Source organism: Corythoichthys intestinalis, chromosome 16 (genome assembly GCF_030265065.1).
Source record: "Corythoichthys intestinalis isolate RoL2023-P3 chromosome 16, ASM3026506v1, whole genome shotgun sequence".
Lineage (NCBI taxonomy): Eukaryota > Metazoa > Chordata > Actinopteri > Syngnathiformes > Syngnathidae > Corythoichthys > Corythoichthys intestinalis.
The window spans coordinates 6,122,720-6,137,969 of NC_080410.1; the positions used below are offsets into that span (position 1 = coordinate 6,122,720).

General features: G+C 40.6%; 1 protein-coding gene across 1 annotated transcript in view; it reads right to left on the reverse strand.

Moving 5' to 3' along the window:
* The window catches only part of dnmt1 (DNA (cytosine-5-)-methyltransferase 1), a 63,163-nt gene that overhangs the window by 15,719 nt on the left and 32,194 nt on the right, over positions 1-15,250 (reverse strand). Inside the window, exons 18-25 of the mRNA XM_057860531.1 lie at positions 13,602-13,803; positions 13,398-13,531; positions 13,146-13,322; positions 12,809-13,033; positions 12,544-12,736; positions 4,221-4,311; positions 3,182-3,322; positions 2,825-3,107 (exon numbers count right to left, since the gene is read on the reverse strand). Coding sequence (XP_057716514.1) covers positions 2,825-3,107; positions 3,182-3,322; positions 4,221-4,311; positions 12,544-12,736; positions 12,809-13,033; positions 13,146-13,322; positions 13,398-13,531; positions 13,602-13,803 — 1,446 coding nt within the window. The remainder of the gene's footprint in view (positions 1-2,824; positions 3,108-3,181; positions 3,323-4,220; positions 4,312-12,543; positions 12,737-12,808; positions 13,034-13,145; positions 13,323-13,397; positions 13,532-13,601; positions 13,804-15,250) is intronic.

The following is a 15,250-nucleotide window of genomic DNA, read 5'->3' on the forward strand; positions in this document are numbered from 1 at the left end:
TATATACATATATATATATACATATATACATACACACATATATATATATATATATATATATATATATATGTATATATATATTACCTAAAAATGCCATTACGCTTGATAACACACATCACTTAAAAGTTAGGATTTTTTCCCACGTGTTTCAATTGAATTTCTCTTTGTGTCAAGCCATTTTTAAGTCCTAGTTAAGTTTTAAGTTAGTCTAAACTGTAAGTCCTGATAGGATTTTGAGTTTTTGCAGTGTTTAAAATAAATGTATGATACAGGCTGTACTGGAGCACATTAGGGACCAGAGCTACTTGGTGTTTTATCCAGCAATGACTACTTAGCTAAAATTGATCGTTAGCATGATTAAGTTTTTATTTTACACCCTCATAACTCCACAATGCTATGTTATGTTAAAGCCTGTATATAAGACACGTTAGCCACGCAACGACAGTGGTCATAATTAATTGAAACCTAGTCCTCCGCAGGGCTAACTTTACGTGAGCTAGTAGCGACAGTAACGTTAATCTTATTTATCAGCGCTTAGCGCTCTTTATTAGCGCTTAGCGCTCTACTGCTTTAAGATGGCGGCTGTTTAATAACGCTGCCCAGACGCGGCCGAGTGTCATTTCGCATCTAGTTCAACATACATGTGATCTTTATGAGACTTATCAGACGCTAGCTGTTACCAACTTAGCATCGTGCGGGCTAGTATTTGGCAACGTCGGCGTCGTTTGTGGCGGCTGTCAGCTGCAGTAAGTTTATTTTTTTTTTCCCTTCTTCCTCTCCGCACGTGACAGCGCGTTGTCCCGCATTAAAAGTAGTCCTAGCAAAACGTGATGCTTAGAGCTGTCAAAATAAACGATTACTCGAGGTGATAAAATTACTCGGATCAGTTTTTAAACTCGAGTTACTCGAGTACTCGTTTCAGCTCTAGTCATCATTCTAGGATATTCTACAAAACAACTGTGAATTGGAATGATTTTATAACTAGTAAGACATCCAATCCATTTGAAGTGGGAGGGTGGCAGCGAATGAGCCATCCCCCCACTTCAAATGGATTGGACGTCTGGGGCCGTCAGTGGCAGACAAGGAGTTAATTTTGGGGCAGTTAAGTTAATAAGTCATTACGTCGGGCTATGGTCGATATCAAATGTAAATAAAACTAGATGCGAAATGACAGACTTGCTGGCATTGGTAAACAGCCGCCATCTTAAAGCAGTAGACGCCTCCGTTAAAATCAACAGTATTAAAAAGAATTTTGTTTTGGAATCTGTTGTGTTGCTTATTTACAAAGAAGCAGCCATATGAAGCATTCGATTACTTTTTTAATTAACTCGTAAGAGTGAAAACAGAATCACATCACATCACAAAGCATCCTAGCCAAACGCTCTCATCTCTTCTTCTCCGCATTATACGTACACACTCCTACAGCGCCACTCACTGGCCTAACTGGTATCGTCACAACATAAACATTGCATGTGTCTAAACACAGCAGAATGGGTTTTACAAATAAAGAAACATTTTGCCTCATCTACATCAAATTATAATCAATAGAAGAATTTATACTAATGCTTCGTCGTAGCTTCCACCTAAGGTATAAGAATACAATACAAGTAAATGTTTTCTCTGTGAGCTTTTGAAAAATAAATATCTTTGTGAAAGGGCACTCCTGTGGAAAGAAACCATCACATTCGAGTTGAAAGACTGATATTTATATACAAGAACAAGATACAAGTTAAAAATAACCCTGTGAGAAGTTCATATAAGTCATGAACTTCATATTAATTGCATTAATAATAAAGAAATTTTAAAATCATATTAATTAAAAAAATTAAAAAAAAATAAAACATTTAAAAAAAATCGAGAAGACTAATATATACTAATACATTTTTAAACTACCGTAATTTTCAAACTATTAGCCGCAACTTTTTTTCCTTCATTTTGAATCCTGTGGCTTATAGTCCAGTGCAGCTTATTTATTGATTTATTCGGGTTAATAGGTAACACTTTATTTGACAGAGACGTCATAAGACCGTCATAATTAGGACATGACACTATCATGGGCAATACTGAATGCTTTTGACAGATATCATTAAGTGTCATCCGGCAAATTATGTCACTAACTCCATTTATGTCCAGTGTTGAAAGCAGGTGGCAGCAGAGGTTGACTGTCTCCTCCAAGGGAGCAGTGATGGCCAAATGAAGCTTCTTGAAGCAATGAAGTTTTGAAGGCAATTGGTTCAAAGCTTCATGGTGGTACATGTCTTATGACAGTCGTATAATGCCGCTGTCAAATAAAGTGTTACAGGTTAATATATTTTGGCGTAAATATCCCATAATACAGTGAGGACAGCTGCGGCTTATAGTCCAGTGCGACTTATCTATGAATAAATGTGGTTTTCGTGTCAAATTTAGTGGGTGGCGGCTTGTAGTCAGGTGCGCCTTACAGTGCGAAAATGACTGTATAGATTTTTTGACCCAGCCTTTTTTTTTTTTTTCTTTTCTTGGGACCCTGCTTCTTAAAAGAATCGGAATCGATAGTCATTCGGAACCAGATTCGAAACAGAACCGGAATCATTCAATTTCAAACAATTCCCAACCCTAATGTCTAGAGCCGTCAATTGCAGCCAGTGAGCCAACTCGGACACTATTAGAATAGATTTTTTATTTTAATTTTATTTTTTTAACAGTGACACCTTTTTAACATGATATATCGATTGGTGGGAGCATATCGATAACCTCTTGGGCTAAAAAGTATTGCAATATACTGTATCACCTTTCGACATATTGTCACACCCCAACAATTTACAGTACGCTTTGTTTTTTTTACCTGAGGTAGGAGACCACCAATGAGTTCTTGAACTTGGAGTACGTGCGTGAGTTGAAGCGATTCATGCCGCTGAAGCCTTGACACGGAGGACCCCCGCACAGCATCTCCACGTCGCCTTTCTGTGGCAGCTTCTGCCCCAATGAGTTTGTCTTCTCGCCCGACATAACCAGCTTGAGCAACACGTTGCAGTCTTCAGTAAATACGGTGGTGCCCGGGTTGTTGAGCCTGAAGGCCTGCGCTGCCGGCTCCCACATCTCAATGGCCCACTCCGTCTCGGAAATGCCTTCAAAATAAAGATTGCCGCGCATTTGATGACCAGTGTGACTTGAAATATATCATAGGCGTGGCGAATTTTACCTGCCTGGTGGAAGCCTTCGGAAAGACCTCCGCAGCCCGAGAACACGTCCAGTGTGCGATATTTGTGCACTTTGGGAGTCTGTGATTCCGTGGGCTGCTCTGCGGTTTCTTGAATGACTGAAGCCTTCCCTTTGCCTTTACCTTACATAAAATGCCACATTTTCACAAAGTCATTGGAAATTAATCCACAACTTTTCCCAAAATCTTACTTCATTGAGTGTCATTGACTGTGCTAACCATACATTCCATTTGGACAGGGAGGGGCAAATGAACGCCATCAGTGGCAGTGAAACAGGACTGCCACTATTAATCGACAACTAATTCATTAGCAAATTAATCATCAACTGTATTGATAGTAAAATCGTTTAGAGACATTGATGACCTCAAAATTGTCTGAATCTTTGAGGCATTCAATAGCATTGCTCCACCCATTTTTCTTTATTGAAAAGGTGAAAAAAAGCAAACTTTTTCTTTTTTTAAAAAGGTGAATAAATATTCTTCAAATGAAAAACGGAAATAGAGAACTAACGCAAGCTCTCTTACGTTTGGACAGAAGCGGCACACGTTTTTCACGGTGATGCTAGCTCAGCAAAGGAGGAAATGAAGTCAGTGGTGAAATTCATCAGTCGATTCGTGGCCTTTTTCTGTTTTACTCAAATATTCTGAGAGTCTTTACACTGTATTTTAATTTTCAAATTATTTACACACACACAAAAAAAATGGAAACCCAGTAAACATTTTTAACATGGGGGATTAAAAAAAAAAAAAAGAAAAAAAAAAATTTTTTTTTCCCCCTAAATGGAAAAACATTAAATATTCTCCAATTTCTGAAGTCCATCTTTCGAGAACTACAAACATGTCGGATAAATCTAACTTTCACGAGAAACAAATTAATGCACATGATCTACTTTCGCAGACTGCAAAAAAATGTGGGGGTGGGCCAGATTCTGTCCCCAGGTCACCAGTTGGACAACTGTTATATTTATTTAGTTGAAATGATTCATTTTTGCTGTTTTCATCCAAAGTATCTTTTCTTTACCTTTCCCTTTGCCCTTTCCTTTTCCTTTATGCGTGGCAGATCGAGCGTGGTTTGGAGGATCTTCAAAACTTTTGGATTTGGCATTATAAGCCTGCAAGAAGAGAAAAAGGGGCATTGACTTGACAAAATTGACTTCCATAAGTAGTTTATGAACACTTCAGTATGTCACTACAGTGTTTCCCACAAATGAACGAGACTGTGGCGGCCGCCACAGTTTCTTATTTTCGCCTGGGACTTGAGCTGACGGCCGGTGTCGGCACAACACCGGACCGAAGAGTGGTGGGAATGACTCTTGCGTCTTAAAGCTTTTCAGAAATACAGGGATCCCTCGTTTTTCGCGGTTAATGGGGACCAGAACCCGCCGCAATAAGTGAAAACAGCGAAGTAGCGCCCCCCCCCCCCCCATTTTTTTGTGCGTGTTCAATGTATTTATTCAGATTTTACATTGGAAAAAAGATATATATAAGACATGTTTTTTCACTTTTTCCACCAAAGTATCATTTATAAATGGTTTTCAAGCAATTCAAAATGTAAGAATTATGATAAGTTTTAAACATGTTACTGCCCCACCAAATTATTTTTAAACAAGAATAAAGTAGTAAGAAAATGCTTGGCTTTATTAAATGCTTCATAGTGAGTCTACTCAAACCCTCTCAGGCTTTGTTAAACGGTGATTGGCACATGTGCAAAGTTTTTCTTTTTATTCTATTCTATTATTATATCTTTTATTTTCTTATTTGATTGAATAATAAAGACACAAATGTCCTAGCCAAAATGTGGCCCAAACGCAAAACAACATTACTTCAATGGAAAAATTTGTTTCAATCAAGAAAAATAGTTTTCAAATACTTTTTTTGTCTCAAATTTATTTTTGCAATCAAAAACAATTTTTTTATTGAAGTGACTTTTTGGGGATTAAAAGTATATACTGTATTTTGATTGAAGCAACTTTGTTGTTGATAGAAGTAACTGTTTTTTGATTGAATAATAAAAACACAAATCTACCTCCATCGTTATTGAGAGAGAAAGAAATGAAGAAAGCTTTAAAACGTTGTGTTGATTTAAATGTGATTTTTATGGTCTTCATGTGATGTAAAGCACTTTGAATTGCCTTGTGTTGAATTGTGCTATATACTATATATATACTATAATTAGAATACACAATATTCTAATTTCCTGACTGTCTCAGACAGTCAGGAAATTAGAATATTCCTGAGACAGTCCTGTATATATACACAGGACTGTCTCAAAAAATTAGAATATTGTGTATTCTAATTTTCTGAGACAGTCCAGTAAATAAATTTGCCTTGCCTTGCCTAAAACTAAAAGCCACCAGGGAGTCTGTTTTTTTTAAATACAGTGTTTCCCACAGGATTTTAGGAGACTGTGGTGGGAGGGTCTCTGACCATAGGATTTTTTGAAACTGTGGTGGTGGGCTGCATCGGAGTCGGACAGCCACACCATGTCGTGCCACGGCGATTTTTTTTTTTTTTTCATTATTTTTTTCCCCCCAAGGAGAACCATAACAAAGATATATTTGAAATATTTCATTAGCTAGGCTAATGTTATACCTCTCAGCTACGGTACATGTATGTAAAATGCGTTGCTGATTACAGCTACGTTACCCTATGTAATAATGCGACTTTTTTTCTCGTAGCAATAGTACAACTTACATCTCGTAGTGACTCAGGGTTGGCAACCCAAACTGTTGAAAGAGCCATATTTGACCCCCCCCCCCCCCAAAAAAAACTGATACAGTATGTCTGGAGCAGCAAAAAATTAAAAGCCTTGTACAAGCCTTATAATTATCAATACTAGCTATATTAGCCTACTATAAAAATGACTAAGTTGGCTAGAAATACATAATTAGCCTTCATGATTAAATGTTTATTTTACCTGCAGTGGATCCTATAGCGCACCACGTGACTACTCTGTTGTACGATGACACCACAAGTTTAACTTCATTACAATATTAATGAATTGAAAGAATGTTTGTATCATGTTTGTCCTCCTAGAAATCCTATTAAAACAAAAAATATATTTCCCTCCCCCATCTTTTTCCATTAAAAAAAAGCTCAGAAGCAGCACTAAAGAGCCGCACGCGGCCCAAGAGCCGCGGGTTTCAGAACGCTGTCGTAGCCCTCCTTTTTCCTTTTTATCCGGCGACACCGCATACAGCAATTTATATTACATTCAGTGGTCTCAAAATGCCCTAAAGAGATACACCAGGCTTGAAAATGTACACACACACCCTACCCCGAGGGTCAGAGACCCACCCACCACAGTCTCCTAAAATCCTGTGGGAAACACTGCACTATATTTTGACACTATGTTTACCAAGACAACTAGAAATTGTTTTCAACTGGGGGAAAGAAAAGATGTCTTCTTAACCCTTTGAGGTCCGGGTTTATTTTGTCCAACTTTGCATTGCCTTTATACTGCTTCAAAGAAAGAATTGTTTGCAATGGCCCGGTTTTAGGGCTGCAACTAACGATTATTTCTTATAATCGGACGAATAATCAAACGATTAGAAAAATGTCACTCTTTCAATTACCTTCACAACAGTTGTTTTAGGCATCTCGTAAGTAACAGTAAAGACAAAATGGATCTCTCTCTCTCTCTCTCTCTCTCTCTTCGTCTCTCTCTCTCTCTCTCTCTCTATCTCTCTCTCTCTCTCTCTCTCTCTCTCTCTCTCTCTCTCTCTCTCTCTCTCTCTCTCTCTCTCTCTCTCTCCTCTCTCTCTCCTCTCTCTCTCTCTCTCTCTCTCTCTCTCTCTCTCTCTCTCTCTCTCTCTCTCTCTCTCTCTCTCTCTCTCTCTCTCTCTCTCTCTCTCTCTCTCTCTCTCTCTCTCTCTCTCTCTCTCTCTCTCTCTCTCTCTCTCTCTCTCTCTCTCTTCTCTCTCTTCTCTCTCTCTCTCTCTCTCTCAATATGGACATAAACACATGGTTCATGCAGCATTGTAATGCTTATTTATGAGAGCAGAAAATGATAAAACTCAAAGGCATTATCTCCTGTTTTATATGGTGCTTTCACTAAAAACGAGGGGCGAAACTTGACTTTTTGATATAGGTGTAGCGCAAGCGCGTGGGGCGACGTAATCACATAGGATGCAACAATACTCTGTGTTATATTGAACCGTTCAATACGCCCTCTTCGATTCAATACGCAAAAACTGTCGATCCAAATGAAAAGCTCCCAAACGTATTTCCGAATTTATTTTGTTGTCTCTCTCGCTAAAATGTCCGGCGCAGCTTTGCCTTGGAAAAAAAAATAAAATAATAACTGCCGCCAGCAGCTACCCTCCTCCACTCCTCCCCAAACTGCCTGAAAGGTGGAGGCGTGGCGCATGAGGATCATTGCTCGTGAAGAAAGAAACTTAAGGAGGCTGCTTGTCGGCTTCAATTTCGTACAAATCCGTTGTTTGGCAGCATTTTGGTGAGCTGATATGCTTTCCCCACTCGTACATATTAACAAAGACGGTCCCTTAAGATACGTACAACAAAGTCCGCCAATATATTGTTGCAGACTTGGCTGCTACGAACAACCTCGCTTTGACAATAGACAGCTGGACACTAGAGGAGTTCCCCAAAAAAAATCGATTATTGCATGCATCGCGATTCGACACGTGACGATTTGATTACGATTCATTAAGGTTAAAAACGATGATTTTCCCTCATAACTTTATGACAGCCGCTCATAGCGCAACTAAATTCAAGACAAGTCTGCCGCCCGTACACGCTAACGACGCACGCACAACATTATGATGGATACTCCGGTTACTGGGAGAGAGATTTACTCCTTTTTAAAAGGCAGGAAAATAATGTGTGTATGACACAGGCAGGGACAGAAGCGCGACACAGCGGTCGCACTTCGGTTTTTAGAGCGAGAGGGAAGAAAGATTGTTGCTCCTTGTCTTTCAGATGTCCAGCAGTAGTTTAAGGCATTTCAATTGAAAAATGTCCTTAGTGTGTTGCTAAGACCTGTGTGCGACTATAAGAGGTGAGTGCACGAATCCTCTTGTACTGTTTAGCCTTTATTGTTGTACTGTTTAGCCTTTATTGTTTTTGAGATGTTAAGTTAGCACCGAGCGCTAAGCTAATTTGCTAACGTGTATTTAAAATGCAGAACTTGTAAAACCATGATTAAGTACAGCGGTAACACTACAAACATGTGAAATAGTGCAGAAATCTGTTGTTGCAAGTGCTGCCTGGGAGCCGACAGGCGTGTGTGCGCGTAGGTGGGCAGGGAGAGAAGAAAGTGCGCTGCGCTGTAATGAGTGTGTATCGTGATGTTGGAGGTTGTCAGACTATGTGCTCGACAATAAACGCCACAAGTTAAAAGTGATCAAGAGCAGTTGTGATTTCAACCTGTCACTCCAAGAGTTACACAAGGAGGTAACACTGTGAAAACAAAGTATATTGGTTAAAAGAAGTCTTATTTCTAAAGACACTTTGTTTGTGTCCAGGAATGTGGAATTCATTTAACCAGTGTAAATTTTATTGTATGTTGGGAGAAATAAGTACTCCCTTTAAAACGGTTAACGTTTTTGCACTTTCTTGTAAAAAGTAAATATAAATTATAGGAGTGGAACCTTTTGGTACCGCACGATACGATACGCGATACAAAGCTCACGATAACGATGATCTGACGATATGGCGATACAACGATTTTCGATACATTGGTCAGGAAATCATTCTAGGATATTCTACAAAAAACTAAAAAACAGAAAAATAAGCTTCTGCTGTGAATGAGTTTATCACTAGTAGACGTCCAATCCGTTGAAATACGCCCAGAGATCCCTCCCACTTCAAACGATTGACGTCTATGGCAGTCAGAGGCAGCCAATGCTAGGCAATGAGGTAATTTTGGGCCATTTAAAGTCATTTACCTTTGATTTTCAGTTACTTCCTGTGATTTTAGGCATTTTATGGGTCACTTTCTGTTTATTTTAAGTTACAGAAAAGGAGTGACCTGGGAATCACCCAAATAAATAGGCAGTGACTCAAACTCAAAAGGAAATGACCTGTAAATGCCCTAAAATGAACAGCAGGTAACCTGTAAATGCCCTGAAAATCAGCCAGAATGACTGAATGCTCTGGTTTTGAATGAACGAACGTTCCCAGCAGGCCCGGATCTAGGTTTACCCCACCAGAGTGGCACTAAGAAATCTTGAGGGGGCACCCCAATGCAGGCTTTTTTACCCTTGCGTTCTCTGGGCTTGGGACCGGCGCAAGTAGGACACTAGCTGTGTCCCGTTGAGGCTGCATTAATTTTTGGGGGGGTTTATTTGTTTTTTTTTGTTTTTTCATTCATCTATCTACTTATTCTCGCAGTTGGCGTGATGTCGCGATGACGTCATCTCGCATAGCAACGTGTCGCCATTTGAGATGGAGGCCATACAGGTAACGTTGTCTGACATTCATATATTTCAGCTGTATTTTGCATCTTTTTTTCATAAAAACGTCTTAAACATAACTTATTATTATCACGAGTCACTGCTGACAGACACAAGGAGGCGATACAACTTAAAATTAGCGTGTATTAGCCTGCAAATCTGCCCATACAAAGTCGCAGCTGATAGCTGATAAACAATCCAAAGGAATTTCCTGCAGTGGAGTTCGGAAACATCTACAACTACCTCATAAGTCACCAGTAAGTTGACCTTTATGAATTACGTGGAATATGTACAGTGTGGAACTAAGAAAACTGGTAGTATATAGGGAGTAATTATTTCTGCCATAACCGGTAATTCGCCTCCAAGCGTTATTTAGCCGTGAACGTGTCACAGTAAAATAACCAATTCCCACCAGGCCAATAATATACCAATTGACCGGTCAGAGCAGTTCACGGCAAAAGACCAATAACGCTTTGCGAGTGGTCGGTTACGGTAATATTAACCACTGCCTACTCTATGAATCCTAGCAGCTAATTGGGGGGGGGGGGGGGGGGGGGTGGGGGGGGGATCGATCTATTAAAGTTTACTCACCAGTAATAAAATGTCAGCTGCAAACGTAACTGTGCCTGGATTTAGGTTCCACTGGCGAGAATGGTCCACGGAGCAGTCTTCTTTTACTGTTCTCGATTGATGCTTTCAGCCATTTGCTAGTCCTTTTCTTCTCACGAGGAAGAATGAAGAACTTCAAATGCGGCTCCGAACTCTTCCTTGTGTTACAACCCGCAACACGGCAACTTTAGTCATTCCGACGGAAAAAAGACCGCAAATAAGACAAAAGTTCATGTGTTTGTACTACAATGCACGACAGAGCAACTGTTTTATGACTCATGTTTTGCCCCCATGTTCAATATGGCGACGCTTTGTTGTGGCTGGTGACGTAAAAAATGCCCGGATGTCCGACTGCGAGAATGTGTCTGGAGGAGAGAGAGGAAGGTTGGAAAAACAGCTTGTTTTGGTGATTGCTTGTTCGGCCTGGTTGCGGCCAACAGTAACCGTTAATCCTGCAATAAAAAAGTAGGTGACACCACCTCTCTGTGCGTTCTCTATATCCAGTGCGAAGCTACAAAGATATTCCCGACTGTGCCGTCACGATAGTTGTGGCTATGAACACCTTTCTCGTATCAACGACTCTGCAGACGTGGCTTTGTCTAAGCGGGTTTATTAACACTCAAAAGGGTGAAACTAAAGAAAACAGACAAAACACAATCAAAATATGCACAGTATATTAAATCGCATATGTACTGCCCTATCTGTAGCAAACTGCATATGAAAATATGAATAAACAATTAGCAGAGCGCCCAAGACGCCATTTTGCCGACCCTCTAACTCGTGGGTAATTAGCATATCACAAGTTTCATGCTAAGTGAATCTGTCTCACTTTTTTTGCACTGAAGTACACACAGTTCACATATTTTCGTTTTTAAACACATTTAAACAATACATACCGGCGATGCAACCTCAAACTCAAGGCGCCCTTTTTTCTTTTTTTAAATTCAATTCAAGGCGCCCATCGTCGTGTGAGTCTCTACTGAACAACGTCACTTCCGTGTTGCAGTTTCTTTCAAATAAAGTGCGCATGAGATGCAGTAAATTAAGGCATCCACTAGATGATGCTAATAAGACGTAATAAAAACAATAAAACTCAGGTATTCAATCACAAAACCCATCAATATTTTATGCACAACAGAACACGGACATTTTGATTGGGTGGGCACGACTCACGTCTGGGTGGGCCGTGCCCACCCCGGCCCCCCCATACATCCGGCCCCGGTTCCCAGTCTAAATGGATTGGGCTTTGAGCACTGTCAATGGCAGCCTTAGCGTTAACTGAATACACTATTATGGTGGAAGATTTTGGTAGCAACTTGTTGGTTCTCTTTTTTTTTTTTTTTTTTTTTTAAACATTGACACCTTTTAAAACGATATCTCGATTCTTGGCAAGAGCATATCGATAACCTTTTGGGATACAAAGTATCACGATATATCACTGTTTCGATATTTTGTCACACCCCTAATAAAATAGCAGCTTAACGACAGTTTTTTGTTGTATGCGCATGTTTCCATCGTTCCTGTTGAATCATAAGGATACTTTAAATAAATAATGGACATACATTTGTTTGGCACCTTTATTAATCAGTACTGTATGATGCATCGATAACTGTGATAACCGTGATCATCGTCAATACCGTGATCATTGTTCAAAAATCGAATCGTGGCACCCTGAATCGTAATTGAATCGAATCGTGGGGTGCCTGAGATGGCACACCCCTACTGGACACCCCGGGACGACACTGAGAGCTATCTCACGGTTACATGATAAACAATGAGTGGCAAATTAAGACCGCTGTACTTCAAACTCGTCCTATTTATGAAAGTCGATTGTCAAATGCTGGTGTTGAAGTAATGAGCAGACGTGACTTCTGTGGCGTTAACTTTTTTTTTTTAAAACTAATGGACCCGGACCACTAATAGGATGTTTTGCTCATGTGGTAAACATACCTGCTAAGAGAGCAGTAGCAATCAACAGTGTGCCCCGCCTCACTTTACAAACAGTAAAGATTGTTCTCAGCACTTTTATATAAAATTTCTTCAGATCAGTAAGAACATAAATACTATGCACTATAATGCATGTTTATATGAGAGCATTGTTACTTTTGCTTGTTAGCAAAATTTTAAAAAACTTGTATTTTTTTGTTCCAGAGCATTAAATGGTTTGAATTTAATATCGTGTCCCTCGTATCGAAAATCGTACCGAACTGTGACTTAACTGTATCGTTGCATCCCTCGTAATCACCACGTTACGTGGCTTGAAAGATGACATGGGCCTAGGACACGTCCGCTGACCGCAGAGGTTAAGGCAAACCTTACCTCCAAGAAATAGAAGCGATCGGATCCGCCGCTGGAATATTCTTGGACCGGCTCGTTAAGGTCCTCTCCGTATTCGACTTGACAGCGTCCAAGCACATCTGACATGCTGACGGTGACCTCCTCGTCACTCCAGTACAGTTGATTGATATCTGTGTGGTAGCTGGCTTTCACGCCTTTGTGTGTGTTTTCAGGCCTATCAGAAGATATTAAGATGTTTCAATTGCCCTTCCGCTTTGATAGAAGAACAAAACGCTCAATTTAATACCTGTAAAACTTGTACAGTCGTAGTTTGATCTCTGACAAGTCCGCCTTGCCGTTGCTACGCCGGTGACAGAAGATCTCCTTGATGCGGCCAATTCGGAACGGCTCCGGGGCGTCCTGGTTGGAGCCCTTAATATAATCTGAGGATTTTCTGTAGTATTCTGGGTAAAGGTCCTCGTCCACATCCTCTTTCCTGTGGGAGCGCTTCACCGGGCTGGTTGCTTTTACACTGACAGTAAAACGTACAACAGATTATTTTATTAAGTTTTTTTTTTTAAAACTCATTGGTTGCTACTGATGTTGAAGCACCGTCAATGGCGGTGAATGAGTTTTAGCATTACCTGAAGGTAAAGGCCTCAGGAGACAGGTAGACACTGTCTCCTACTCTGAACTGCTCGCCTTTGAAGCAGCCCAATGCATAGAGTGCCTTTGAGTCGTGCTCTTCATCCAAGGGCTCAAAGGCGCGAGGAGTTTCCCATTCCTCACGCTCTTTAATCCTCACGCAGCTGGTACAAAACCTGTGGAATATTAAACAAAAAGTGAATTAAAAAGGAAGAATGTTCATTTTTTAAGAAATAAAAGCTTGGGCTCACTTGAACTTGCAGTCTTCCGATGGTGTGGTCTTGGGTGGAGTCTCAAAGCGGGCAAAATCGGTGTCGTACCAGAACTGATAGAAGAAACTTTTACCGTCGTCTTCGATGACTTTCACGTCGACATCAGACCCGCCCTGATGATTACAAATCGGCTTTGAGTGTTTGGAAAGAGGCAACTATTCCTCACAAGCGAGGCAGGCTCACCTCCATGAACCAGTTGTCGGAGGGTGCCTTGTAGGTGACGTTGACTTTGCCTTGTATGTAACTCAATGAGATGTCCTCGCAGTCGTCCACAAGGAGGAGCTCCAGGGGGTCGGACGACTCGCCGAGCACCGTTTGAGTGCCGCGGAGGAACCAGTGAGCATGGAACATCTTGCCATTGTTGTCCTCCCACATTGCCGTGATCCTTAAAGAAGAAAAAAAAAAAAAACTCATTGGCTGCCATTGATCAATGATGTTTATCACGATCACTGGCATTGAAAATTAGAGATGTCCCGATCCGATCACATGATAAGATATGCTCGTAAAGCCTCTCACCTTCCCTCCTTCTAAGCAGTGCGACCAAACAGTTTTCCTTGGTCACCAGTGCAGCTGGCGTTTGATACTTAACGTTAATGAGGATTGACAGGTTTGCAGCTATAATCAGGCCAGAGAAGAATCAGTAGCGCCACGATTAAAGGCACAAATGTGTTGATCATTGTTAAACTGCAACTATCCCTCAGACTCCTCACCGGAGCATGTGTCTAAAGCAGGGTTGTCCAAACGTTTTGCAAAGGGGGCCAGATTTGGTGTGGTACAAATGTTGGGGGCCGACCTTGGCTGACGTTGTTTACGTAGAACAATATATTTAAGCTCATTTTAGCAAGCCATTCCTTGTGTCACATTTGCTTTATTATTTTTTTAAATTTATAATTTCAACAATCTCCCAACTAGCCTTTGTGGCGTTCTCCTTCGACTCTAGGGCTTTTGTGAATACTGCTGCTGTAAAATTAAACTAGCTTCAAGTGGCTTCAATTTCTCGCTACGTATCTTCCCTGTAATCTCGTCATACATGTCAGTGTGTCTTGTTTGGTAATATCGCATCAAATTGAACTCTTTAAAAACAGTGACTGTCTATTTGCAAATGAGGCAGGCACAGTTGCTGCGTATTTTAGTGAAGAAAGCGTCCAATTTCCACCTATCCTTGAAGCGTCGGCCGTCTCAGTCAACTTTTTTTGTTGATGTTTGTCACCATTTTAGAAAATTGGGAGTAAAGAGTCACATGGGGTAATGTTGCTTAGAGTGCTGCTGCCTTTTAGTGGGTAAATGAGGAGCAGCATTTAGTGTGTAAGCTACTTCATATGCTGGTAGCAGTACTGCTGACAAATTTATTAAGTCTATGTGCGGGCCAGACGTTATTGATTTTATGACAGAGGCTGGGGGCCGGATGACATTTGAGCAGGGGCCGCATTTGGCCCCCGGGCCGGACTTTGCACATGTCTGGTCTAAAGCTAGGCTGCGCTTCATCTTGCTAGTAGGTGTGGCTAACCGGCAGATTAAAAGACTAATTTCTCGTCATCTGAGCTTTGCTAAATTGTTGTATATAGTCGAATCGTCTCAAAATATGATTCTAATTAACATAATAATGCTATTTAAGACTTTTTCTCCTGTCGTACGCAGTTTAAGGTTTGTGGGGGGTTTTTTTGTCATCGCAAGAGAGAATATGTGTAATATGTCTGTGCTGAGTGATCATCAGACGCTAAATGTAACTCCTAGCGTTAGCTTAGCATTTGCGTTAGCATTAGTTCCAGAACAGCGTGCGTCCTCTTAAAACATTGGCCAGTCTAAAGCAGAGCTACTTGGCTTTTCTGGTC